This window comes from Callithrix jacchus, chromosome 2 (assembly GCF_049354715.1).
Source record: "Callithrix jacchus isolate 240 chromosome 2, calJac240_pri, whole genome shotgun sequence".
NCBI lineage: Eukaryota > Metazoa > Chordata > Mammalia > Primates > Cebidae > Callithrix > Callithrix jacchus.
In genome coordinates this window covers 36,125,785-36,151,402 of record NC_133503.1, presented here as the reverse complement: position 1 = coordinate 36,151,402, position 25,618 = coordinate 36,125,785, and the positions used below count along the sequence as shown (strand labels likewise).

At 39.7% G+C, this 25,618-nt stretch overlaps 1 protein-coding gene across 50 annotated transcripts in view; it reads left to right on the top strand.

The window, feature by feature from the left end:
- KLHL3 (kelch like family member 3) overlaps positions 1-25,618 on the top strand; it is a 297,123-nt gene that overhangs the window by 160,710 nt on the left and 110,795 nt on the right. For 2 of the 50 annotated variants that reach the window (XM_035292131.3, XM_035292129.3), the window contains exon 1: positions 19,271-19,728. The exons of the other annotated variants lie outside the window; for them this stretch is intronic. In XM_035292131.3, coding sequence (XP_035148022.1) covers positions 19,673-19,728 — 56 coding nt within the window. In that variant the 5' untranslated portion in view covers positions 19,271-19,672. Of the gene's footprint in view, positions 1-19,270; positions 19,729-25,618 lie in introns of those variants that run through there. 50 annotated transcript variants of the gene reach the window in all.

Sequence of the window (25,618 nt, the reverse complement as noted above, 5' to 3'; positions counted from 1 at the left end):
TAAAATTGCTATAAACTAGTGAAGACAAAAGCATACTGGTATTTAGTCATTTGTGGGTTCCTCTTGTCAGTTTATATGCAAACATGTTTGGCATGTGGGACTTGGGGAGGAGGAACAACTGCTTATATATTTTGACTCCTTCCACCTCTGAAAGTTATCTGAACATTAGTCAGATTTAAGAGATCGGATCATGGGAGCAGGTGCTACAGAACCTAGTAAGTGTTGAATATAATTTTCAATTATATTCTTCTTGAATGTAATTTGATGGATTAGCAAAATAAAAGTGAACCTTTTATTTTTCATCTTTCTTAATGTGAAGATCTTTTGCAGTTACATTCTCTGAAGTGTAAATTCAGTAGTCGTTAGTTGAAAGTGGTTTGAAAGGTTGTTAAAGACGATACAGGTTGAATATCCCTTATCTGAAATTCTTAGGCCCAGAAGTGCTTTGAGTTTGGGATTTTTTTCAGTTTTTGAATATTTGCATTATACTTAACCATTTGAGCAGCTCTCATCCAAAAATGTAAAGCCTAAAATGCTCCAATGAGCATTTCCTTTGAATGTCAAGTTTCAGATTTTGGAGCATTTTGGATTATTTGATTTGGAATACCTGTAAGTGTTTCAGGTAATTTAAAAAGCTCTCACTGGTACTAATATACTGTATCAAAAAAAAAAAAAACAAAAAACAACTTTCAAATGGTTAAAGGATAACTATCAAATCAGAATGACTATACTGATTGCACCCATTTATCCATTGTTAAATGATTGGAAACATTTCATATTCAAATATAATTTTCATAATTTTTGTTTTAAGCAAACCTAAAAGATTGCAGATACTTGATAATTTTGCATTTATGACCTTCTTCAAGACCAGAAGTGACAGTATCAGCTATTTGATTTGTAGGCTTATTTAGTTTACCTTTTAAGTGTGCTTAAGTTTTGAGAATTTGCATTTTAGGTTAAATTTTGTATGCCTGTGTCTTCTGCTGATTGCAAATAGGCATTTGGATGTTGGAATTTGAGCAGAACTACATCTAGACTGTATGGATTTTACCTAAAAAGACAGTACTTGCACTTAGGGTAAGTGTCTTTCTCCATTTAACCAGCTTATTCAATCATCTTAAGAGTGATCATTGGGACATTTTTCCTCCTCTTAACCTTATTTTGGCCTTTTGAAACACAGCAACTAAGATTGCCTCTAACCAAGGGTAGGACAACACTTTTTCCTTAGTGTTTTATTGCAGGTTACTTTGATTTGCTTTTGTCTTATGCTTTCTATTACATGCTTCCTATTACAAATGAAAACATGGAAAATTTTTTTTCCAATAAGAAGTTCCTTTAATGAGTAAATGAAGCTTGAGAAACGTAATTTCTACTATATGTTACTTTAAAACTTGTAATATTATGTAACATTTGGATTATACTTTAAGCCACAGAAAATAGCAATATTACTGGGCAGTACAAAATACAGAAGTCCTGATTTTTCTTGGGGCTGGTATATTTTTTAAAATACTTAGAATTAAATACTAACTATAAGACCAGACTAAACAAAAAGTAAGTAAAACTTAATATGAACAAAACCCATCTCAGATAATCACTGCTAATAGGTATGTATTCAGCTACATCTTTTGCATGCACCTACATTAACTCTTAAAAATAGAATTATATCATTTTGTAGTTTAGATCATGAACATTCTCACATACCAAGACAAGTAGACCTATTTCATTCTTATTAATGCCTGTATAATGTTCCATAATATAGCTAATATTGTAACTTAAAACATTCCTTTGTTGAGGGACATGAAGTTTTTTCCATTTCTTGCTGTTACGAATAACGATGTGATGAGTGATGATTATGCCTGTAAATATGTTTGTGCTTGTCAAATACTTATTAGCTGATGAGCTGGCTTCTCAGCTAAATGCACTGGAATAATGAAAGTGCAGCAGCTTTCTGATATGAGTATTTTTCAATTCTCAGTAGATACACAGAAAAGTATGTACCTATTTGTGGCTTTTTAAAAGCCTTTGGGTAAACTCAACCAAAACATTTTACTGAAAATTTCAAAGTTAGCTTATATGTGATAAAACATTGTTAATAGCCAAGGAAGACCATTACGTTGCTGCTGCTTTTTGCTTTCTCCAGTAGTTTTAACTGCAAGACTGTTTGCCAGTTGTTTTCCATATGATGTCCACATTTATCACTTAAGAAATTTCATTACTGTCTGAAGAAATAATAAGAAAGCTACCATTCAGTATTGGCTATGTGCCCTGTACTATGAATATATGCATCATTTTAAGTTTATTTTAGTCCTCAATAATTCTATGAAGAGATTCTTTTAACCTCCATTTTGCATATTAGCTACAGCCTTATAACTTAAGTAAGGTTATGTAGCTACAGTCAAGAAGAAACGGATCTGTTAGCTTAATTTTAAAAGTTGTAAAAAAAAGTTGCTCCTCCCATTTCTTTACTCAGTGCTCAGAGGTAACCTATGTTTAATACTTTGTCGTCTTCTAAACTTTACTTGCATGGATACATAAAAACTTTTTTTTAGAACAAAATGGATCACTTAGTATGTTTACATATATATGCATAAATGTGTATTTTAACATCAAACACATCTTCGTCTACCTGTGTATGTACCTCTGTCATATAACTATTCTACAGTATAGATGTGTCATTTATTGGTCAGCAAGTTTCCAGTTTTTTGCTTGTAATTTAAGACTCCTTTTGCAGGGTTTGCATTGACATTTACAACATACTCAAGAGGAAAAAGAAAAGGTACAGCAGCCTAGCTGAAGCTGTTCATTACACTGGTGTCCAGATAGTTCTCTAGGAAACCTGCTAGAGTCCTACAAGGAATTGGTGGATATTCTACAGTCTTAACATTTCAATTTTATTTTGTTATTTCACCACAAAAAATTTTGCAGACTTTTTAATTAGAAAGACTTAATTAAAAACTATGTGTCAAGGAGTGGTGGCACACACCTGTAGTTCCAGCTACTTGGGAGTTTGAGGTGGAAGAATTGCTTGAGGCTCGGGGGTTAGAGGGTGCAGTGTGCTATGATCATGACTGTGAGTGACCACTTCACTCCAGCCTGGTGACTTAGTGAGAGTCTGTCTCTGAAAAATAAAAATTAAAAAAAATTTAAAGATATGTAGCTTGTCTCCATTAAAAACAAGCCTTAGTTCCCTTACTTTCTGAAAGAAGTGTACCTTGAAGTCTGAGATTAGAGCAATAAATATGCCATTTATTGTCCTTTTTTCAGTTTATTCTAACTAAAACTTGAAGCATGATGTTTGTTGTAGGTTAATAGAGATTTTTCAGTGCAGAAATTGTCTTCAATTTAATTTTAAATTACTTATTAAGTACTCTCTCAAGAAGAGAAAATAAGACAGGAAAAATGGTGTCCTGGGAGAGGATTGCTCTGAATCAGATGTGTGCAACACCAAAAAATCTCAATTTCCATTTGAAATGTAGATTCAGATCTTGCTATTTTCTGATGAAAAAGCTAAATTTGCTCTAATTGAAAGTTTATGTCCTTATTTTCATTTTAAGTTAACAATTGAATAATTTTTGAGGAGGCAAGATAGTTTGAAAATAATAAATGGACATGAATTATTAGCCCCAAATTTCAATTTAGCACATCATGGGTGTTCTTGATGCCTAAATTTAGTCTCTTACTAAATACAGTATGTGGAAGTATTTTACTTGGGAAGTAGAATTTATTGTTGTTCCAAAAAGTGGCACAGGTCTGGTTTGGGAAAATTAGTCTCTGACATTGGAACTTGCTTTTGAGTGAACTTCATGTTTGCCTTAAATGAGAATTTAAATGTTACAAGATAAAACATTTATTATAAAAAAGATATTTGAAAGCTGCTATTTAAAAAGAAATTACAAAGTGGGAAGACTAGAAAGGGCAATTCTCTATTTTCCACCTATTTTTTAACTTTCATTTAAAGCTAGATAAATTGAACTTTCAGAGAGGGAAAGGATTCAGGAAGATGGCTTTGGTAGGTATTCTTAACTACTTCCTTCTCTATTCAGGCAGAATTTCTTTGTTTCTTTGATTCTTTTACCATTTTGTATGGTTTACTTAAAAAACCTCTCTGAAATAGGTATCATTTCCTGCTCTAAAATTCTCAAGTGTAAACTTTTGCCATTTAAACGTTGTGCTTCTTTTCCAGTGTTTATCATCAATTTCATTGGGTGTTAGGCACCTTTGTGTAAGACACTAACATAATCTGGAGGTACACAGCAGTGAGACAAACATGGTTGCTGTCTTCGGATACCTTGCATCCTGGGTGGAATTCAATATATTTTGAGATGATGCTTTTTTTTTTTTTTTTAACAGCATTGTGTCACTATCTCAGATTGTTCACACCAAATTGGAGTTAGTTCCATTGTCATTGAATGTACATTCTCTGATGAAAATTAAGACTCTTTTCTCCTCAATTGATTACTTTTTACTAATCAAATGTTTTGTTTTTGATGCTTATGTTACAAATGTAATTTGCTTCATAGTGGACCTCCGATTTAATATTTCATAGCCCTTAAGGACATAAATTTTGGCATCCAATAGATCAAGTTCTATTTCTGACACAGTCACTTTCTAGCACTGTGACCTTGGACAAACTGGCCCAAGCCTCTGTTTCCTTATTTGTAAAAAAAAAAAAAAAGGCTGTAGTAATACCTGCTGCATAGCAGATTCAATGAAAGATTGCATTGTTAAGCAGATTCAATGAAAGAATGCATATAAAGAAGGGCTTACTGTAGTCTCTGGTACACAGTAATCAATTACTATGTGGCCCTGATGAAGAGGTGGACAGACTAGAAAAAGGCATACTTCTATGTCACCCGAACCGTACCAATACAGTATTTGCACGGTAAATGAAATCAATGAGTATCTCAAAATAGTAGTGACTTACACATATGTAGTCCATAGAACACTCTTAGTACCTGAAGCATGGTCTTTAGGCTTTGCTCTTTACTTGTTGGGTGAGCTTCCACGCAATAGTTCTCAAAATCACTGCTGCTGTAACACTAGTAGGACAGAGATGAGTCATGTTAGCTATCTGTAATGTTTTAAATATTTGTTAATATTAGGAAGGTATAAATAATGTGAGTGTTCCTTAAGGCAGGAAGAAGGATCAAGAAAAGCATTGTGGAGCTAATAACATTTAACCTTAAAAGATTTCCAGAATCTACAAATAACTAAAACATTTGCAAGAAAAAAGCCCATTCAAAAGTGGGCAAAGGATATGAACAGATACTTTACAAAAGAAGACATACATGAGACCAACAAACATGAAAAAATGCTCATTATCACTGGTCATTAGAGAAATGCAAATCAAAACTACATTGAGATACCATCTCAAGCCAGTTAGAACGGCGATCGTTAAAAAATCTGGAGACAACAGATGCTGGAGAGGATGTGGAGAAATAGGAACACTTTTACACTGTTAGTGAGAGTGTAAATTAGTTCAACCATTATGGAAGACAGTGTGGCGATTCCTCAAGGACCTAGAAATAGAAATTCCATTTGACCCAGCAATCTCATTACTGGGTATATACCCAAAGGATTATAAATCGTTCTATTGTAAGGACACATGCACTTGAATGTTCATTGCAGCACTGTTTACAATAGCAAAGACTTGGAACCAACCCAAATGCTCATCAATGATAGACTGGACAGGGAAAATGTGGCACATTATACCATGGAATACTATGCAGCCATAGCGATGAGTTCTTGTCCTTTGTAGGGACATGGATGAACTCGGAAACCATCATTCTCAGCAAACTGACACAAGAACAGAAAATCACACACCGCATGTTCTCACTCACAGGTGTTGAACAATGAGAACACATGGACACAGGGAGGGGAGCATCACACATGGGTCTGTGGGTGGGGGGGAACTAGGGGAGGGACAGCATGGGGAGAAATGTCAGATATAGGTGATGGGGAGGAAGGCAGCAAACCACATTGCCATGTATATACTTGTGCAACAATCTTGCATGTTCTTCACATGTACCCCAAAACCTAAAATGCAATAAAATATATATTAAAAAAAAGATTGGTCTAATAGAGAAGGTGGGAGGAAAAAGGGCATTTTAGGTAGAGGACAGGTGGAAATATGGAACATATTCAGAGAAGTATGCTTATTGGATGCTAAACATTATACTGGGTATAATTACAAATCTTCTCATTGCGTCATTCAGTAACCTTCTGCTTCACAGATAAGGTCGCTAAAACTCAAGCCGAAAAGGTTAAGTAACTCCTAAGGCCCCCAAGCTGCTGACATGATAGAACTGAGGGTTGAATCCAAGTCTGACCAGTTCTAGTCATTTTGCTCCTTCCACTAAGCTTCATTGACTTCTGGATAACAAATGACTAATTTGTACTAAGATAAAAGAGAGTTGTGAGAAATAAATTGGGAAAATTAAGTTGGAACCAGGATGCTGAGGTCTTTGAGTAGTAGGCTAATGAGTTTGGACTTATCTGGTAGGCAGTGAAAGTCATTAAAGATTTTTGAGCAATAATAGAGGTAGTGAAACGAATTCACAAAGATTAGTCCAGTAGCATTGAGGACCATAAATGACAATATGGGGGATGTTTCAAAGTGGCAAGTTTGCTAAGACAACTGATGAGAATGAGAGCATGAACAAAGAGGTGGCATTGGAAATAGAGTGACAATTTGAGGTAAGTTGTGAAAGCATAATTGACAAATGATTGGCTATATGAAGAAGGAAAAGGGAGTAGATTAATCAAAATTACTGTGTGAGAAGATGTTGTGCGACTGGTAGTAGGAAGAGGAGATTTAGTTGATTCTGGTAGCACATTGAAGCATTATGTCTTGCACGTATAGCTTTACAAAATGGCCATTGTGCTGGATAATCTTTTTGCCTTTCCTGATCCACTTTCTATCTTTATCTCTCTTGTTCTGTGTTCCTGGGAGGCTGACTCCTAAAGAACTCTATATTCTTTTTTCTAGCTTTATTTATGGTGGGTTTGGACAGTGATAGAAAGGTGAGACAAAAATATTTGTTTCTTCTCTTCCTCACATACTTAGCAAGAGATTGTCAGTGGCCACAACTCTGCTCCCATGGTCCTCTTTTATAGCTTTAGGTCTTTTCTGACTTCTTGTTACCGTCTCCTATTTACTAGATTCTCTAGTTCCAAGATGGTTCAAACCTTGTTGATTTCCCTTAACTCTGCCCACACCCTTGTAAATAATTTCTTTTATTAAAACTCTTCAATAACTGAATGTACTGTGGTCATCTCTTGAGTGAAATTAAATAAACTTCTTTCACAATTTCTGACTTGATCTTCCCAGCATCACCAAATGTGAAGACCTAGCTATTTGCACTGGGTTACTATTCCTAAATTCAGTGTCTCCCTGTTTCTTGCTTTGTCAAATTAAAATTTGTTACTCTTCTGCTTGGTGATTCTGCTGGAAATACCGAAGAAAAAGACAAAAATGCCTGCCCTCCAAAAGCTTATATTTTTACTGAGGAGAGACAGGCAGTAAGACGTAATAAATTATATGGTATGTTAGAAGATGAGAAGTATAGAAAAAATTAGAGTGAGGAATGGTGAGTGTTGCGAGGGATGTTTGATAGGATAGGGTGATATGGGCAGGTCTCTCAGAAAGTGACATTTGAACAAAGACTTGAAGGAAATGTGGGAGTGAGCAATATAGGTATTTAGGGGAAAAGCATTCCAGGTAGATGATTAGGAAGAGCAAAAGCCTTGAGGCAGGGCTGTGCCTGGCCTCTGAGGAAATACAAATTGTTCGGAGTTACTGGACCTGAGGGAAGAGGAGGAAAGGAATAATGAGGTCAGAGAGGGGCCTGATCATGTAGGGATTTGTAGGTTGTAAGCATTTTGGCTTTTACTAAATGAATGGTGAGCCATTTGAGTTTTGAGCAGAGGAGTTCCATGATCTGATTTGAATTTTAACAGATTCTCTCTGGCTTTTTCAAAATTCCTATTCCTTTCATACAGCCGCTTTCAACGAGGGTTTATAAGGAAAGCAATCGGAACTACTTGGATAAGGTATAAATGATCCAGAATCTTTTTAACTCTACCATGGTGTATATGTATATATGCTGAGAGATGCTGCTTTTTGGCCAAAATGAATCTTTAATTGGGGGTATGCAGAAAAGTTATATCTGGCCTGAGGCTGTTACCTTTTAGAATGGCTTACTTGCAAGGTTGGCCCTAATCTGAACACTTGGATTTAGGGGTGTTCCCAAATCTGAACACTTGGATTTAGGGGTGTTCCCACTGTTCACTAACTAATAAAGGTGGTTCACTGTACCTAGACTGTGCAAATAAGATGATTTATGCTAAACATCTGCTTTCCTTCTGGGAGTCTGGAATTTTGCTACATGCCCCATAAAGGGTGTCTGTATGACCAAACTCCTAGTGAAAACCTTGTGTACTGAGTCCCTAGGCAGAAACATCACTCATATAAAAATGTGCTCTGTGTGAACCTTCATGGGAGGGAGAGACCCTGAAAAAGGCTGCACATGGATTTCTCCAGACTCTGCTTATGTCTTTTTCCTGTATGATCCAACTGTGTACACATACTGTGTCACTGTAATAAACTTAAGCCATGAGTACAATACTTGGCAGTGCTGAGTTTTGTGAGCCCTTCTATCAAATCACTAAATATGGGCTTGGTCTGGAGGATCCCTGACACAGGTAGATTTTTTTTTTTTCTTTTTTGAGAGTCACCAAGTTAATGGGAAAACATTAGGTTGTGGATAGGAGTAGTTGGGCAATTTATCAAGAATTCAGCCAGCTCTGTTTATTGGAGAGCTCTTCTGAGCTGTTTCTGCTTTGTTAATTCCTTTTCTTTCTCTAAAAACTTCCCTCCAATTGGTTTTTGTCACACTTTATACATTTATAACAAATTGCTGACAGGAATTTGTCTATCACATTATGAAAAATGGCAAATGAGAGTAAAATCATGGATTTATTAAGAACTATTAAAGTATTCATGTGCCCTGGGACACCATTTCTAGGAATTTAACCTAACAGAACAGTTTATTGAACAATTTATTGAAAGGAAAACAGTTTGCATAAGAATTATAACAGCAAAAAATTGGAAACTATCGAAATGTCAAATATTAGGGAAATGTTAACTGTGGTGTGTCAAAAGGTGAAATATTAACTCAGTGTTCATTAACAGGTGAATGAATTAACAAGATGTGGTATATACCTACAATGGAATATTCAGCCATAAGAAAGAATACACTTCTGGTATATGCTGCAACATGAATGAACCTTAAAAACATGCCAAGTGAAATAAGCTCTGCACAAAAGAACATACTATGATTGCACTTACATGAAGTACCTAGAGTAAGCAAATTCATAGAAATAAAAATGGAAAATTACTGTTTAAGGGATACAGAGTTTCTTTTCAGATGAGAAAGTTTTGAAAATGGATAGTGGTGATATATGACATTATGAATGTACATAATGCTGCTGAATTGTACATTTAAAAATGGTTAAAATGGCTTTTTTTCTTTTTTTGGAGGCAGAGTCTTACTCTGTTGCCCAGGCTGGAGTGCAATGGCATGATCATAGCTCACTGCAGCTTCAAACCCTGGGCTCAAGTGATTCTCCTGCCTCAGCCTCCCCAGTAGCTAGGACTGAGTACAGGCATGTGCCACCATGCCTAGCTAATTTTAAAAATCTTTTTCTGGAGATGGAGTCTTGCTATGTTGCCCAGGCTAGTATTGAACTCCTGGGCTCAAATGATCCTCCCATCTCAGCCTACCAAAATGCTAGGATTACAAGTGTGAGCCACTGCACCTGGCCTAAAATGGCAAAGTTAATGTATATTTTACCACAATAAAAATTTTAATGAGGCCGCACGCGGTGGCCCACGCCTGTAATCCCAGCCCTTTGGGAGGCCAAGGTGGGGGATCTCCTGAGGTGAGGAGTTCAAGACCAGCCTGGCCAACTTGATGAAACACCATCTCTACTGAAAATACAAAAATTAGTTGGGTATGGTGGCTGGCACCTGTAGTTCTAGCAAGCCAGGAGGCTGAGGCAGGAGAATTGCTTGAAGCTGGGAGGTGGAAGTGGCAGTGAGCCAAGAGTGTGCCATTGCACTCCAGCCTGGGGGACAAGAGTGAGACTCCATCCCCCCCCAAAAATTGTAATGAAAAAATATATTATCTAACATAATAAATATGCAAGTATATTAAAGTAGTCAGATTAAAAATTATATCTTAAAAATATTTTTTTGTGATGAGTCTTGCTCTATTGCTAGACTGGAGTACAGTGGCACGATTTTAGTTCACTGCAATCTCTGCTTCCTGGGTTCAAGGGATTCTCCTGCCTCAGCCTCCTAAGTACCTGGGACTACAGGTGTGCGCAACCATATCCAGCTAATTTTTGTATTTTTAGTAGAGACAGGGTTTCACCATGTTGGCCAGGATGGTCTCAATCTCTTGACTTTGTGATCCACCCACCTCGGCCTCCCAAAGTGCTGGGATTACAGGTGTGAGCCACCGCGCCTGGCCTTAAATATTTTTTTAAAGACAAGGTCTTGCTCTGTTTCCCAGGCTGTAGTACAGTGGTGGTGCAATCATGGCTCACTGCAGCCTCAAACTCCTGGGCTTAGGCGATCCTTCTGCCCCTGGCTCCCAAATAGCTAGGACTACAGGTGCACTGCACCATGCCTGGTTAAGTTTAAAAAAATTTATTTTAAGAGTTGAGGTCTCACTATGTTGCCCAGGCTGGTCTTGAAACTACTGGGCTCAAGCGGTTCTCTCTCCTTGGCCTCCCAAAGTGCTGGGATTAGAGGTGTGAGCCACCATGCCCAGCCAAAAAGTTTTTTTTTAAATGAAATCATGGACATTGAAATTACCTATTTGCAATTATTTACAATTACGAATACCTTTAAAAAACTCCATAGAATTATTAAGTTCTCAATTTATTTCTATTTCCATGTCATCTTCCCTCTTTCCCCAACTGAAAGTTGCATCTTTTTCCACTGAGTTTCCCTGATACCTTTTCTGTACTTGAATCTCATATTTTTTACCATTATATATGCCTATGTCTAATTTTCTCAAACAACTTGTATGCTCTTTGGCATTATATTAATATAGGATTTATGTTGCCACTCACTGGTACAGCCTGCATAGTAGATATTCAGTGAGACTTAGTTGACTGAATTATAAGCATGCCATTGTATAATGGTAGAGATTTACCAAAATGTTTGAGCATACTTGCTCATTGATTTTATATCACTTCACGTGTGTGTTTGCCTCAATTCTCTGTACTTGCTAGATGTGCAGACCTGATCTCATCCACATACACATCACTGTATTCTTGACTTTGGGGCTTTGCATCATTTATATTTTACCTTTTTATGTAAAAACAGCCTAATTTTCTTTGGATCCAGAAAGGAAAGAACTGGAGACATGAGGCAGGGGCAGCAGATAGAGGAGAGGATCATCACAGTTGATTTAAAGTTACATATGCCTATTGAAAAGTTGTAAGTAAGAAATAATGCTCATTCCTGAATAGAATGTCTGCAAAAGAAGCAGATTTTTTTTCCTTCCTAAGCCACTGGTGTAATAATTAGGTTTTGCTTTTGTTATGAAGAGATGTTCACGTTTGCCAGCAGAGGGCACCAGTTGTAGGTTGTAGATTCATAGGAAGCCTCAGAGACTGGTGTACTGGTCTGTGTGAAGCACTCTGCTTGTTGCTTTAGTTGGTCTGTCTGCCCCTCACCTGCCTTTTTTTTTTTTTTTTTTTTTTTTTAATATCTTAGAGTCCAGTGGTACTCTTCCAGCTTTCCCCAAGAGCATTCTTTGGCTAGGCCTGGTTAATAAGCTAGGTGCCCAGAGGAATCCAGGTGGATGGACTTCGTTGTAGTAGCTGTTTGGAAGCCTGGGATGCCAGCTTATATGTAATATCCTCAGGGGTTCAGAGCTGTTTTTCCTCATCCAGAGGTAAGGTGAAAAGGGCATTAAGCTAGGCATCCGAAGGTCTGGTTCTACACTGAGCTTGGCTCTCCAGGTAGTTTTGAGCCAGTTGCTTTTTTTCTCTCTCTCAATTAGCTTATCTTTAAAATGGAGATAGTAAGATAGCAGTAGTGCATTCTGTGTATAGCTAATAGTGGCCTGTGAGGTCAGGTAGACCTGGGTTCAAATCCCATCTTTGCTATTTACTAACTGTGGGGCCTTGGTTCAAGTTATTTAACTCTCAGAACCTCGATTCTCTCATGTTCAAAAGAGAGATAATAGTCCCACAGGATTGTGGGGATTAAATGAGAAGGGTACATGTGAAGTGTGGAATACAAGGTCTGGTCCAGAGTAAATTTTCAAGGAATGGTAGCTATTATTACTATTCAGAGGATGTTGTCTTAAGTCAAAGGAGATGATGGATATGAAGCACTTTGTAAACTTAAAGTGCAACAGAAATGCCATGGGTGATTATACTCCGGAATCCACTTGGCGTAAATTATTTTACCTTCAGAGGAAGAGTCTGTATTCCACTGGATAAGGTACTGTTTTATTTATCTTTTGACTTTTTGGGGTCTCAAGTTTCTTTTCAGTTTCTGTCTGGCTTTGTGAGGGTGCTTGGCAAGTGGTCCAGAATAGGAGAGGGCATTTTGGTGATACAGGTGTGGGTGGACCTTAATTTACCTTTGGTCATGTCTAGTCCTTGCTGACCTGTTAGTAACAGTGACCAGTGGAGATGTGAAAATAGCTCCAGGAGAGGCCCTACCCTGGTTAATTTTCATCTTGAACCTAGGACCAAGCACTTACAGAGCTATAGTTTGATAGCATTGGCATAGACAATGAAAATTGTAGCTGCTAATGGTTACTAATGCTTATTACAGGCCAGGCTCTCAGCTAAGTGCTTTACATACTTTCACATTCTAACCTAACAACACCGTGAAGTAGATACTCTTATTATCATCACCTTTTTGCAGATGAGAAAATTGAAGCTTGTAAAATAACTTGCCTAGGGTCATGTTTTTGATAAGTACAATTGGATCTTGCCCTGTCTGATTTTAATGGTCTGGGCTCTTTTCATTTTTCAGGTGATGTTTGCATCTAGCTGTGCATTAGTCACCTATGAAGTTCATTGAAATTTCTGTTCCCAATGGGTACAGTAGCCCACACCTGTAATCCCAGCATTTTGGGAGGCTGAGGTGGGAGAATTGCTTGAGCCCAAGGAGTTCGAGACTAGCCTGGGCAACAGAGACCTCCGTCTCTAAAACCAAAGGAAAAAAAATAAAAAAGTTCCTGTTCCTCAGGCTCTGATTCTATGGGTGTGAGGCAGAGCTGGACCCCGCAGTGTTTTTTCATTTTTCCAGATTTATTGAGGAATAATTTGCATAAACTAAAACTCACCCATTTTAAGTATAGAGTTTAAATGAAATGCAGTACTTGTATACAGTTGTGTAGGCATTACCACAGTCAAGATACAGAACATTTCTATAACCCTAAAAACTTTCTTCATGCCTGTTGATCTTCTGGCACCTACCATTTTAACCAGCTGGGCAGATGGTTCTGATGCACAGCTGTGTGTGGGATCATTATACTGTGTTATGGTTCCTGCAAATGTGAGGTGAGGAATTGATGTCCTGGAGAAAGAGGGTAAAGGTGAGAAAAGAAGTAAAAGGGCATTTACAAGGAAGAATGATTGGCTTAGCTGTCTTCAGATAAACTGTACTGGCTCCCTGTACAGAGATAGGATATGGAAAAGAGAACTTTCTAGATAAAATCCAGCTTAAAAAAGTTTCTCCTCCTAACATGGTTTCTTCCTAAGCCACTTAAGAGCTGAATGATTCTAAATAAAGTTGGTGTGGATGGCTGAATCAATTGCCTTGGGGTAAGATCTGGGGCCACTAGGTACTTTTGATAAGCTGTGGAAGAAGGCTGGTGTATGGGAAGGACTGGGTTAAGACAGGGATCCCCAGGTTACAGACTGGTACTGGTCCATGGCCTGTTAGGAACTAGCAGCGGCATTAGATTCTCACAGGAGCATGACCCCTATTGTGAACTGTGCACGCAAGGGATCTAGGTTGTATGCTCCTTATGAGAATCTATCTAATTCCTGATGGTGTGAGATGGAACAGTTTCATCCTGAAACCGTCATCCCTCTTGACCCCCTACCCCCATCCTTGGAAAAGTTGCCTTCCTTGAAACTGGTCCCTCGTGTCAGAAAGGTTGGGGCCTGCTGGAGTAAGACACTATTATTACTGGGCAATCTGAGGATGGGACCTTTTACTCCAGACACCACTTTGGTTCTTTTTACTCTCTCTACTGCAAGACTCCAACAGCAACTGTCCTTAATATGAAGTCCAGTAGGGAAAATTAGCCGAGAGCAAACAGGTTCAGGCTGTGGCTCAGAGGACATTTGGATAATAAGGTAGATAATGTAAAATGTATCTCTGAAACTAGAAAAGATTGGGGGTAGGAACTTTGTGCCAGGAGTCTGGAGACTGTTTCTTGACTCAGCTCTGCCCCCTGGTTTTGCTAGATGACTTACCTACCTTCCTTCCTTCCTTCCTTCCTGCCTTCCTGCCTTCCTGTCTTCCTGCCTTCTTTCCTGTCTTTCTTTCTTTTCTTTTTTTTCTAAATTTCAACTTTAATTTTAGATCAAGGGGTACATGTACAGGTTTGTTACATGGGTATCTTGCATGATGCTGAGGTTTGGGGTTTGAATGATTCTGCCACCTAGGTAACAAGCATGGTACCCAATAGGTAGCTTTTCAACTACATTTTCAGCCTTGCTCCCTGTATTAGGTAGTTTTTGTGTTGCTATAAAGAAATACCCAAGGCTGGGTAATTTATAAAGAAGAGAGGTTTAATTGGCTCATGGTTCTGCAGGCTGTACAGGAAGCATTATGCTGGCATCTGCTTCTGGGAGGCCTCAGGAAGCTTACAATCATGGTGGAAGGCAAAGGGGGAGCTGGTATATCACATAATGAGAGTAGAGGCAAGAGAGTGAGAGTGAAGAGGAAGGTGCCACACACTATTAAACAACCAGACCTGGAGTGAACTCAGAGCAAGAGCTCACTCATTATCATGGGGACAGAGTGAAACTATTAGGAGAGATCTGCCCTTATGATGCAAACACCTCCCACTAGGCCCTACCTCCAACTCCAACACTGACGGTTATATTCCAACATGAGATTTGGTGGCTACCAACATCCAAATCTTATCACCCCTTTTATCTCCCTCCATCCTCTAGTAGTCCCCAGTGTCTATTTTTCCCATCTTCATGTCCATGTGTACCCAGTGTTTAGCTCCCACTTATAAGTGAGAATATGCAACATTTGGTTTTCTGTTTCTACATTGATTCACATAGGATAATGGCCTCTTGCTACATTCATGTTGCCACAATGGACATTATTTTGTTCTTTTTTTATGGCTGTGTAGCATTCCATGGTGTATATATGCCACATATTCTTTATTCAGTCCACCACTGATGGGCACCTAACTTGATTTCCTGTCTTGGCTATGGTGAATAGTGCTGTGATGAATATATAAGTGCATGTGCCTTTTTGGTAGAATGGTCTATTTTCTTTTGGGCATATACCTAGTAATGGGATTGCTGGATCGAATGGTGGTTCTATTTTTAGTTTTTTGAGAAATCGCCAGTCTGCCTTCCATAGTAAGTAGCTGAATTAATTTACATTCACCAGCAGTGTGTAAGCATTCCCTTTTCTCCATAGCCTTGACAACATCTGTTATTTTTTGACTTTTTAATAATAGTCATTCTGACTGGTATGAGATGGTGTCTCATTGTGGTTTTGATTTGCATTTCTCTGGTGAGTAGTGATGAGAATTTTTTCATGTTTCTTGGCTGTTTGTAAGTCTTTTGAGAAATGTCTGTTCATGTCCATTGCCCACTTTTAAAAATGGGTTTTTAAAATGTTTTTTGCTTGTTGAATTAAATTAAAAAAATATTTTTTGCTTGTTGAATTAAATTTCTTATAGATGCTGCATGTTAGACCTTTGTCAGATACATAGTTTATGAATATTTTCTCCCATTCTGTACATTGTCTGTTTACTCTGTGGATACTTTTTTTTTTTTTTTGCTATACAGAGGCTCTTTAGTTTAATTAGGTCCTATTTGCCAATGTTTGCTTTTGCTGCAATTGCTTTTGAGGATGTAGTCGTAAATTCTTTGCCAAGGCCAATGCCCAGAAGAGTATTTCCTAGGTTTTTTACCTAGGATTTTAATAGTTTTAGGCCTTACATTTAATTGTTTACTCCATCTTGAGTTAATTTATTTTATTTTATTTTTTGAGTCAGAGTCTTGCTCTGTCACCCAGGCTGGAGTGCAGTGGTGCGATCTTGGCTTACTGCAACATCTGCCTCCTCAGTTCAAGTGATCCTCCTGCCTCAGCCTCCTGAGTAGTGGAGACTACAGGTACACACCACCACACCTGGCTAATTGTATTTTTAGTAAAGATGGGGTTTTTACTTTAGTAAAGATGGGTTGCCACATTGGCCAGGCTGGTCTCAAACTCCTGACCTCAGGTGATCTGCCTGCCTTGGCCTTCCAAGGTGTTGGGATTACAGGCACGAGCCACTGCACCTTGCTGAGTTAACTTTCATATATGGTGATAGGGTCCAGTTTCATTCTTCTGTATATGGATAGCCAGTTATCTCAGCATCATTTATTGAATAGGAAGTCCTTTCCCCATCGCTTATTTTTGTTGACTTTGTCAAAAATCGGTTGCAGGTGAACAGCTTTATTTATGGGTTCTCTTTTCTGTTCTGTTGTTCTACGTGTCTGTTTTTGTACCAATACTGTACTGTTTTGGTTACTATAGCCTTGTAGTATAGTTTGAAATCAGGTAATATTATACCTCCAGCTTTATTCTTTTTGCTTAAGATAACCTTTCTTTTCTAAATGGCCTCTTCTGAGTGTTCTCTATTCTGCCTACCTCCCGTGAATCATGAATGGTGAATAAAGTATGAAGGTGGTAGTTGTATGGTTTTGACACATACATTATAGTCATATTGGTTAGCATGGCAAAGTGGGTTGCAGGGAAATTTTGCAGGAGTTTTATATTTGCTCTGTTTTTTTTTTTTCTGGCTGGGGGATGGAGTCTTGCTCTGCCGCCGAGGCTGGAGTGCAATGGTGCGATCTCAGCTCTCTGCAAACTCTGACTCCTGGATTCAAGCAATTCTCTGCCTCAGCCTCCCAAGTAGCTGGGATTACAGGTGCCCACCACCACGCCAGGCTAATTTTTGTATTTTTAGTAGAGATGGGGTTTCACCATCTTGGCCAGGCTGGTCTTGAGCTCCTGACCTCGTGATCCACCTGCTTCGGCCTCATGTGCTGGGATTACAGGCGTGAACCACTGCGACCAGCTTATGTTTGCTCTTAATAGTTATATTTTGAAACTTGAATGTGCTCAACCCTTACACATATCCTTTCCTGATCTTTTTTTCTGTCTGGTTTGTTAGATGTGGCATTTCTCCACCTTCCTGTATGAAGAATATGTAAATGTGGGTATGTGCAAAGGAGAGTCATTTCTTTCTTATGTCCCTTTTATGAATCACCCAGTTGTCTTCCTGGTGGATGTCTGAACTCTGGCACGGATTCCGAGATTCAGTTTCCTTATTTGTAATGTTCAGCTTTTCGTGGACCCTGTGATTGGCCTCAAAAGGAAATATCTGGAGCAGGGCCACAAGGCTGATTAGAGGAGGAAGGGACATAGAGGAAACAAGATATGAATGGTATTGTGAAAGGAAGAAGTGAAGATAAAGTGCTGTGTGGGGTGTAAATGAAATTACCTAGGCCTCTTCTCACTTGAGAAACAGTGAGTGTGGGTAATGGTCTCATCTAAGAGAATGCTGAGGTGCCAGGGGAAGTCATCTTTGAGAGTAACTCTATAGCTATTTTGAGTTCAGGAGGCCATATAAAGTTTTAGTTACTTTTACTTTCTATCGCCTCTATATTCCTCTGTTCCTTCTGTGGTTTCAGGGCTTTGTAGTAGTAAAGAAATTTAACAGTTTAAATTTATAAGGATGTTAGATTTACTGAGGGTCTCTTTGTACTTTCACCTACACCATGTTATCCTCCTTGAAGTCCCCTATAAAACATTAGAGTCTAGAAAGTATTTCTTCTAAAATAATCACACAGATTACTCTGAGAAGAAAAATGGACCATTTAAAACATTTTTAGAGTCCTGTAATTTTGGAGCTGAAAGGGACTCTAGAGATTGTCTGGTCTGATCCTATATTGTGAATCAGTTACTGAGCATGAGGTCCAGAGTGTGAAGAACACTACTCAGGAAAGTCCCTCAGCCAGTGAGTGCTAGTACAGATCTGGAAAAGCCCGGGGAGACATGAAGGGTCCCAGAAGAGAGATGCTCATAGCTGATTTTTCTGAGGCATTAGGGTAGCTTCTGCACCACTTTTTGTGGCTAATTGCCCCAGTTACCTCTAAGGCTCTGTGGCTAGGAGATAAGACTGGCCTCCTGCCTTCCACAAGATTATGTTTTAGTTTGGGAAACAAGATTTATAAATAATGAATTAGCCAAGACAGTATATTAGGTGTGAGATGACAATACAGGACAGTACGGTTTGTAGCAATTTTGGTGGTGACTGGCTGTCACTGGTGTGATTAAAGAAAGTTTTATGAAGACGGGATTTGACTGGCCTCCCAGAAAGACTAAACGACTGGCATTGGAGAAGGCATTCCAGGCAAATTAGTCTAAATTGAAGCTCAGCAGCTGGAGATTACAAGATGTGAAAGATCTTTGGCTGGAGATGGGGGTTCAGTGGGAGACTTATTAGTTGGAGCCACAGCTTAAGTCAAATTCCAGTATGACAGATTTTAGTTAGATTTTTTTGGAATTGTGCTATAAAACTGGTAGTATCCATTGTGATAGCTTTACTGCAATAGTCTTTGGCCTCTTGCAGTAAAATAGGGTTTGTTTCAATTTCACCTCTTCATATTACCTCTCTTTTTTGAATTTCTAATTTTCCAATTTTTACTTTTAATTTCTCTTTGTATTCAAATTTCTGTCGGTGCTTTTCCCTTAACTCCTCTCCATCTATCAGACACTCAACGCTACTATAGAATTTGGGAGGAGGATTTGGAACATAAACTGACCTACAAGTGAATTTCCCCAGGTGGATGATAAACTCCACTGCAGGCCACAGAGGGGCCTCCTCATTCCAGCAATCTGGCCAGGCTGATAGACTCATAGCCTATGGGGGCAGGGGAGGGTGTAGGGGCCAATATTTCTCGGGCTAGTGAGGAACTGCCTGATTCTTTGCAGCCTAGACAGAGGAGGAAGGAGCCCCGGGGGCAGGCTAATCGCCTGGGCTGGGGATGCCTAGGCAGATGCAGAGGCAGCTGGAAAGGTGGCACGACACCTTGGTCGCTGGAGCTGCCGCTGTTCCTAGGAGACCAAGGAGCAGCAAGCCTGCGGGGGAGGGGGAGCAAGTGGGTTGCTGCTTTTAGCAGCTGAAAGGGCTGCAGGGAGCTCTGGGTAGGACATTTTCTGCTGCTGCTGCTTTTGCGGTAGAAGCTGCCGCGAGTAACTCAGAGGAAGGAGGATTGAGAAGGGAGGAGGCTTCACTTGCAGCCATGCTGAATCACTGTTGCTGATCAGATCTCCCATTGGTCTGCTGGGAGAATCAAGAACAGAGCTAGGATCCCCGGGTGCATGCACAGTTCAGCGGCTACCACCGTCACTGGGCCTCACACAATGGAGGGTGAAAGGTATGTATGTATAAGTGTGTGTGTTGTGTGTGTACATAAGTAAATGTGTGCTTGCGGTGCAGCCACCAGCTTTTGTGTTTGCATTGGCTAGGCAGGGTTGGAAGACCTAGCCACTGATGGATCTCAAAGGGCGGCAGAGCAAGAGCAGGAAAGCCCCTTTCCAAACCACCCCTTCCAGGGCTTGAATCTCCAGAGATCTGGCTTCCGCAAAGGCAGGTCTGGGTTTGCTAGGCAGCGGAGCACCCTGAAAGAAGGGACTTCTGGCTAGTGTTCGGCAGTAGTTTCACCACGGGCTGAATCGGGATTGCCTTTCTCAGGCTGTTTCAAGGAGGCGTTTCCCTTTCCTGGCTACTTTCCTGGGGTGTTTTTTTCTTTGGTGGGGTTTTTTTGATGTCATAGTGGGGCTGGCCTGATATATTGTACTTGCATTTTCACGCAGGAGTGCTTGAATCTTCAGCAGGCATGCCATGCTGATGGCTGTGTGTGTGCATGCGTGCATGCTGTGTATGTCTGATCCACACACACATTCAGGGATGAAGGAGAGAAACCCAGTCAGATGACACTTGCTCTGAACTGAGTTTCATATTTGTATTGAAAAGTTTATGAGTCATGCATGAAGGTATGTGCTTCTTCCATCAGGGATTTCTTTTGAAATAGGTACCAGCAGAAGAGATTTTAAGTTCTTTGTTGAGCTGGATCTAACTAGCGAGGGTTTATTTCCTGGCAGGCACATGCATCTAAATTTTTAAATTGTTATCTGAAGATCTGAATCTTTCATTGTGAAGGTGCTCAGTGCAGTGCAGAGGCGACATTCCCCTGTCTATGAAGTAAAATATCTCCTGAGTGCCAACCTCTGCATTCTTCAGTGTGCAGCTGGTAGAGTACTGGGCTTGCCTTTTCTCTGAGGAGAGAAGACTGCAGGGAGGGGTCTGGCCATGGCAGTGAGCCACTGAGGGGAAGGCTGCTGGTCCAAGTTGCCAGTTTGATGCAGGCAGTAACCATCTGGTTAACAAAAGCGGGCTCAACTAGGTCAACACTAGAGAGTTTCTCAATGAACACTTTCCTTTTCATGGGTTGTTGTGACTCCTGCATCTCACGTGGCACAGTGATGTCATTAAACATCTCTAGACCCCATTAGAACTGGTCTGATGGTTGGGTGCCATCTCATTCTCCTGTCTGAAGAGGCTCTGGGAACTGTGCTGCTGGTGCATTCTGTTTCTGGATGCTCTTTGCAACTGGAGCTTAGTGTTGAGCTCCGTGTGGCCTGCTGGGCAGCAGAACATGAAGGGCTATTTCTCTAGGTGGGGGCAGAGATGAGCAATGTCTTTGGTCCCCCAAACAGTGTCCCATTGGTCTGGTAGGTGGCAGAGAATGGGGTTGATGTGATGGAGGTTTAGAGACTCTGGTCATGCCTATTTGTTTGACCCGTGGTGTAACTGGGGTTGAGATGTCAGTGTGAGATTACCAGCAGTGGATCAAACAGTTTTGGGCACTGTATTCCCAGTTCAGAAATGTAATGAGTTCCTGCCCCGTCCTGGTGCCTCTCAGCTGGGATGGCTTATATCTATAACTTTAGAACAGCAGGTTGCACGTGTTCTTGTACCTTTCCTCTGCTGAAGGCCGACAGTAGACAAGAAATCCAGACCAAGCAGCTTCCAGTGTTCACCATGTCACCCGGGTCATATCTTTTGTTTCTGCTCCAAGTCCAGATTACCATGCCAGGCATTCAAGTCTTCTGAACTCTGACTCCTTTTGCCATTCCCACGCTCACTCCTATACCCACTAAGAATTCTGTTGGTCTCTTTCGTGATCACCTGTCCTATACATTATTCAATCTAGCTTTATATCCTTAGCTCCCAGAGTTCCTTTTGCTGGATGTCTTTACCTTCTTCTTTTGCAAAAGTTATCTATCTATGAAGGTTATTCTAAAATTCTACTTTATCTTGGAAAGTCGGCTTTTCTAGTCCTGGCTGATGTTCTTCTGAATTCGAATACCTCTAGTTTGTCCCTCATATTGGACACGGAATAATAGGCCCACCGGATTTTTCAGTGCTTTTATTTTATGTATCTTACCAGTCCCCAGACTTGGAAACAGGTCCTCAAGGGCAAGGATGATGCCTTGTACTTCTGAATACCCCCATTGACTACTGTGTGGGTACACACATAGCAGGTGCTGAATAGTTATTAGCTGATTAACTAATAACTTTTGTGTGAGCTCTGATAACTAAAAAGAAAGTTGGTGAGAGAAGAGATTGAAACCTTTGGCCAATAAGTTCATCTTTGGATATCAGCCTTATTATCTTAGCACAGGTCATTGACTCCATGGAATGCTTTGAGGTAGGGGGAGAACAGAAGGAAGTAGCCTTGTTTTACAAGTGCCCTGGGAAATTGAGGTCTAGAAAAGCTGAGTGACTTGCCTAGGATCACATGCCAACCTCCAGAGACTGGAGGGATCTTGAATCTGGTGTTTATTCCACACTTAACCTGCTGAATCTTAATTGGGGCTGGCTGTTTTTAAGCATTACAAATTTTCAACCAAGAGATTGCTAATGAATGGTTTTTTTCTCTTTGCCGCGAGGGCATGAAAATATTTCCTACCTTTAAAGGCTATTAATTAAAAGCATGGGCTTTGGAGTAACATGGACCTTGTGGTGAATCTATTTTACAAATAATGTGACCTTGAGTGTGTCACATTTTTTTCAGAATTAATTTTTCTCTTCTGTGTAAAGGGAGTAATAATAGTACTTATACTTTTAGAGTTGTGAAGATTAAGTGATACCATATGTGTTAGGTACCTAGTAAAGTTTTTTTTGGCACAGAGTAAGTACTCAGTAGATGGTAGTTGCAATTATCATTGGTATCCGCCTATTGCTATGTTGTACCCTGTGCCTCACTGCCGGGTTACTAACCAAGGCATATTTTAGGGCCTCTTTGTTTGTCATCCAAAACGGATTATATCAAACCATTTCCATGAGGAAATTAGGTAGCTTATCAGGCCATCATCTTGCTTCTTACTTAAAACTATCTCCTTATAGTAAGTTACCTCATAGGGCTTGGCATTTCTTCTTTTAGGTTTCACTAAGATCTGCTTTAATCTTCCTTTTTATAGACAACCTGTGGCATCTAGTTGCCTCAGTGGTTTGGAACCATGGGCTAGATACATGTTTGTTCAGGCCAAAATCTTAAGAAGAACTTGCGAATTTGCACTGTCCTTTGCTGTATCTTTCAAGATTTCCAGGTCTCTCCTGGACCTTATGATGAGGGAACTTCCCCAGTTTACTCCATGGGAGGATCACTGTGGCTTGACCAGTCAGAGGAAGATGATTTTGTCTTCTGTTTTTCCAAGGGAAAGGCTCTCTGGCTCTTAGCTACTACAATGATAAATTGTGTCTGTGTGAGTGTGTATGTAGAGAAGACAGATATCAAAAATGGCAGTTGCACTTGCAGTTGGGATTTTATTTCAGTTCTGGAAATCAGCCTTGTGGATAGGTTAAAATAAAATTTCAACATAAATGGTTAGTAAGACTCATAGAGAAAGAAAGTAAAATGGTTGCCAGGGGCTGGAGGGAGGGAGGAATGGGAAATTATTGTTTAATGGGTAGAGAGTTTCAGTTTGGGAAGATGAAAAAATTCTGGAGACGGATGGTAGTGATGGTTATACAACAGTATGACTGCACTTAATGCCACTAAGCTGTGCACTTAAAAATGGTTAAAATTGTAAATTTTATGTTACCCCTATTTTACCACAATAAAAACAAATTTAGGCCCAGACTGGCAGATCTGAAAGTTACAGAGCTCCACAACTTTGGAAGAAGCATCATAAAAAGGGGAAGTTGATTGTCTATTTCTCTTAAAATTGTGGTTATTTTCTTCATCAGAAGCACAGGGATGCCCTTGCTTGAGAGGGGCACCATATACCGGGCACTATGTCATGATTTTGTGTGAGGTGCCTCAGAGAATGGTTTTTACCGACTGGTATTTATGAAGAAGAGACTGTTTCTGGACCTCAGGGAGCTTCTGAGCCAAAGGAGCTCATCTATTTATGCTTGATCCGGGAAAGACAGATACAGAATATTTTCTGAGGAGACAAGACTTAGAAAGCCAGTGCTCTTTAAATGTTGAGTTTTGCAATGTCACGTTAAATGCTGGCAAGACCCTGGAAAGAGCAAGTGTTGAGCAACCGAGCCTTTTTTTCTGTTCCCAGTGGCTAGTCACTAAGGCCTCTTCCAGCATTAGAAGTCAGGGATAGAAAATTCTGAAAAAAGTTTTGGCATCACTACTACCTGAAGCAGATGTGCATGCATTTCAACCATGATAATTGAAACCAAATTTTTCCATTTTAGAAACACTTTTTTGGCAAAGTAAAGTTTTCAACTGCAAAAACAAAGTCAGGGAAAGAAACCTATTGATTTCCCTATACCCAGATTTGGATTTTTAGGATTTTGCTTGCTAAGTTTTGAATTGGTAAGACAAATCTGGCCAAGAAAATTTTTGTGTAAGTTTTCGTAAAGCAAGTGCTTTATTTGATGAAATTTGCCATCATAGAACTGACCTAATTTTTTTTTTTAGTTTCTGGATGAATGCTCAAACTAGGTTAAATGGAATAGAGCGTTAATAAACCATGTAAAAAATAGCTTGAACATGTGTTGGTAGATTGTTTTTTCTGTTAAATAAGTTCAATGCCTCTCAGGTCAGAAATCTAACTTTTTATAATTATGAGGATTTTTAGAGTTTAGCACAACTTTCCTGGACTTTTCTTTTTCACTTATGATAGTATATTGTAGCCACCACCAAAAACCACACACATGCAAAGGCTCAGCTCTGCTATTCAAACCAAACATAAGCTTGGCTTCCAAAATGCCACATAATGAGGAACGTGTTTTCTTTTAGTCTTTCTCTCTTCTTGTCTAATTCTATCAGTCTGTGTAAACTGTTTTACATTTTTATACAGCCCACCTAAGAGTTTTCCCCTTGAGTTCTGAAGAAAGCAGTCGGTGACTTGGGCTTTTAGGAATGTGATTAGTAACATACCCTGTTCTCGAGCTCGTTTATGAAGGAACATGACAGCAGCTGCTGACCAGCTTTGTTGAATCATGATTGGCTTGTGTGAAGCCTCCAGTATGGAAACTCCAAGTTCAGTACAATTAATAACACTGACTCCAATGCACACTGCAATTTCCCATAATCAGAAGTGAAGTAGTGCTATATCACAGGTCCTAGGAGATTTAGTCTTTTTTCATCTGGCTTGGTTTGGCCACATAAGGAAGAATGTCAGAGAGTGGGACATGAGGGGTTGTGCCCCCCTTGGCCTGATGGGGTATGGACATTATCCTGAGTCAGTGGACCTTGGAGTCAGGTAGACCTAGGTTTCACTGCCAGTTCTGTACTTACTAGTTATGTGGGATTTTGACAAATTTTATCTCTGTTCCTTAAGAGATAATACTACCTACCTCCTAGGGTTGTTCTGAAGATAAAATGAGATAATGGAGGCAAGGTACTTTAACATATCCTCAACTTTCAGGAAGTGTTAACTTGATCTGTACCTTCCATGTTCTATGTGTCCATGTGGGCTATTACAGGGATTCAGGTTAATGCTCCGAACTGAGGTGGAACTGCTAAGAGAGGATGAAGAATATGGGGCTCTCTGGTAGCCTGTGTGTAAATGGTACTTCGTGATGGCAGGACTGCACCACCAAGGTCAGGTTCTTCATTAATCCAGAAGTAGAAATCTAAGTTTGGTCATTTTGGTCTTGAACTTTAGGATTGGGATACTTAATAGATCTGCAGTTTGACCAGAATGCCTGGGGTTCAGAAATGCTATCTAGTTAGGGTCCCATTGCTGCCCAGAGTTGGAGGAGCAGAGTCATGCTGATGACCTCATGAGAACCTA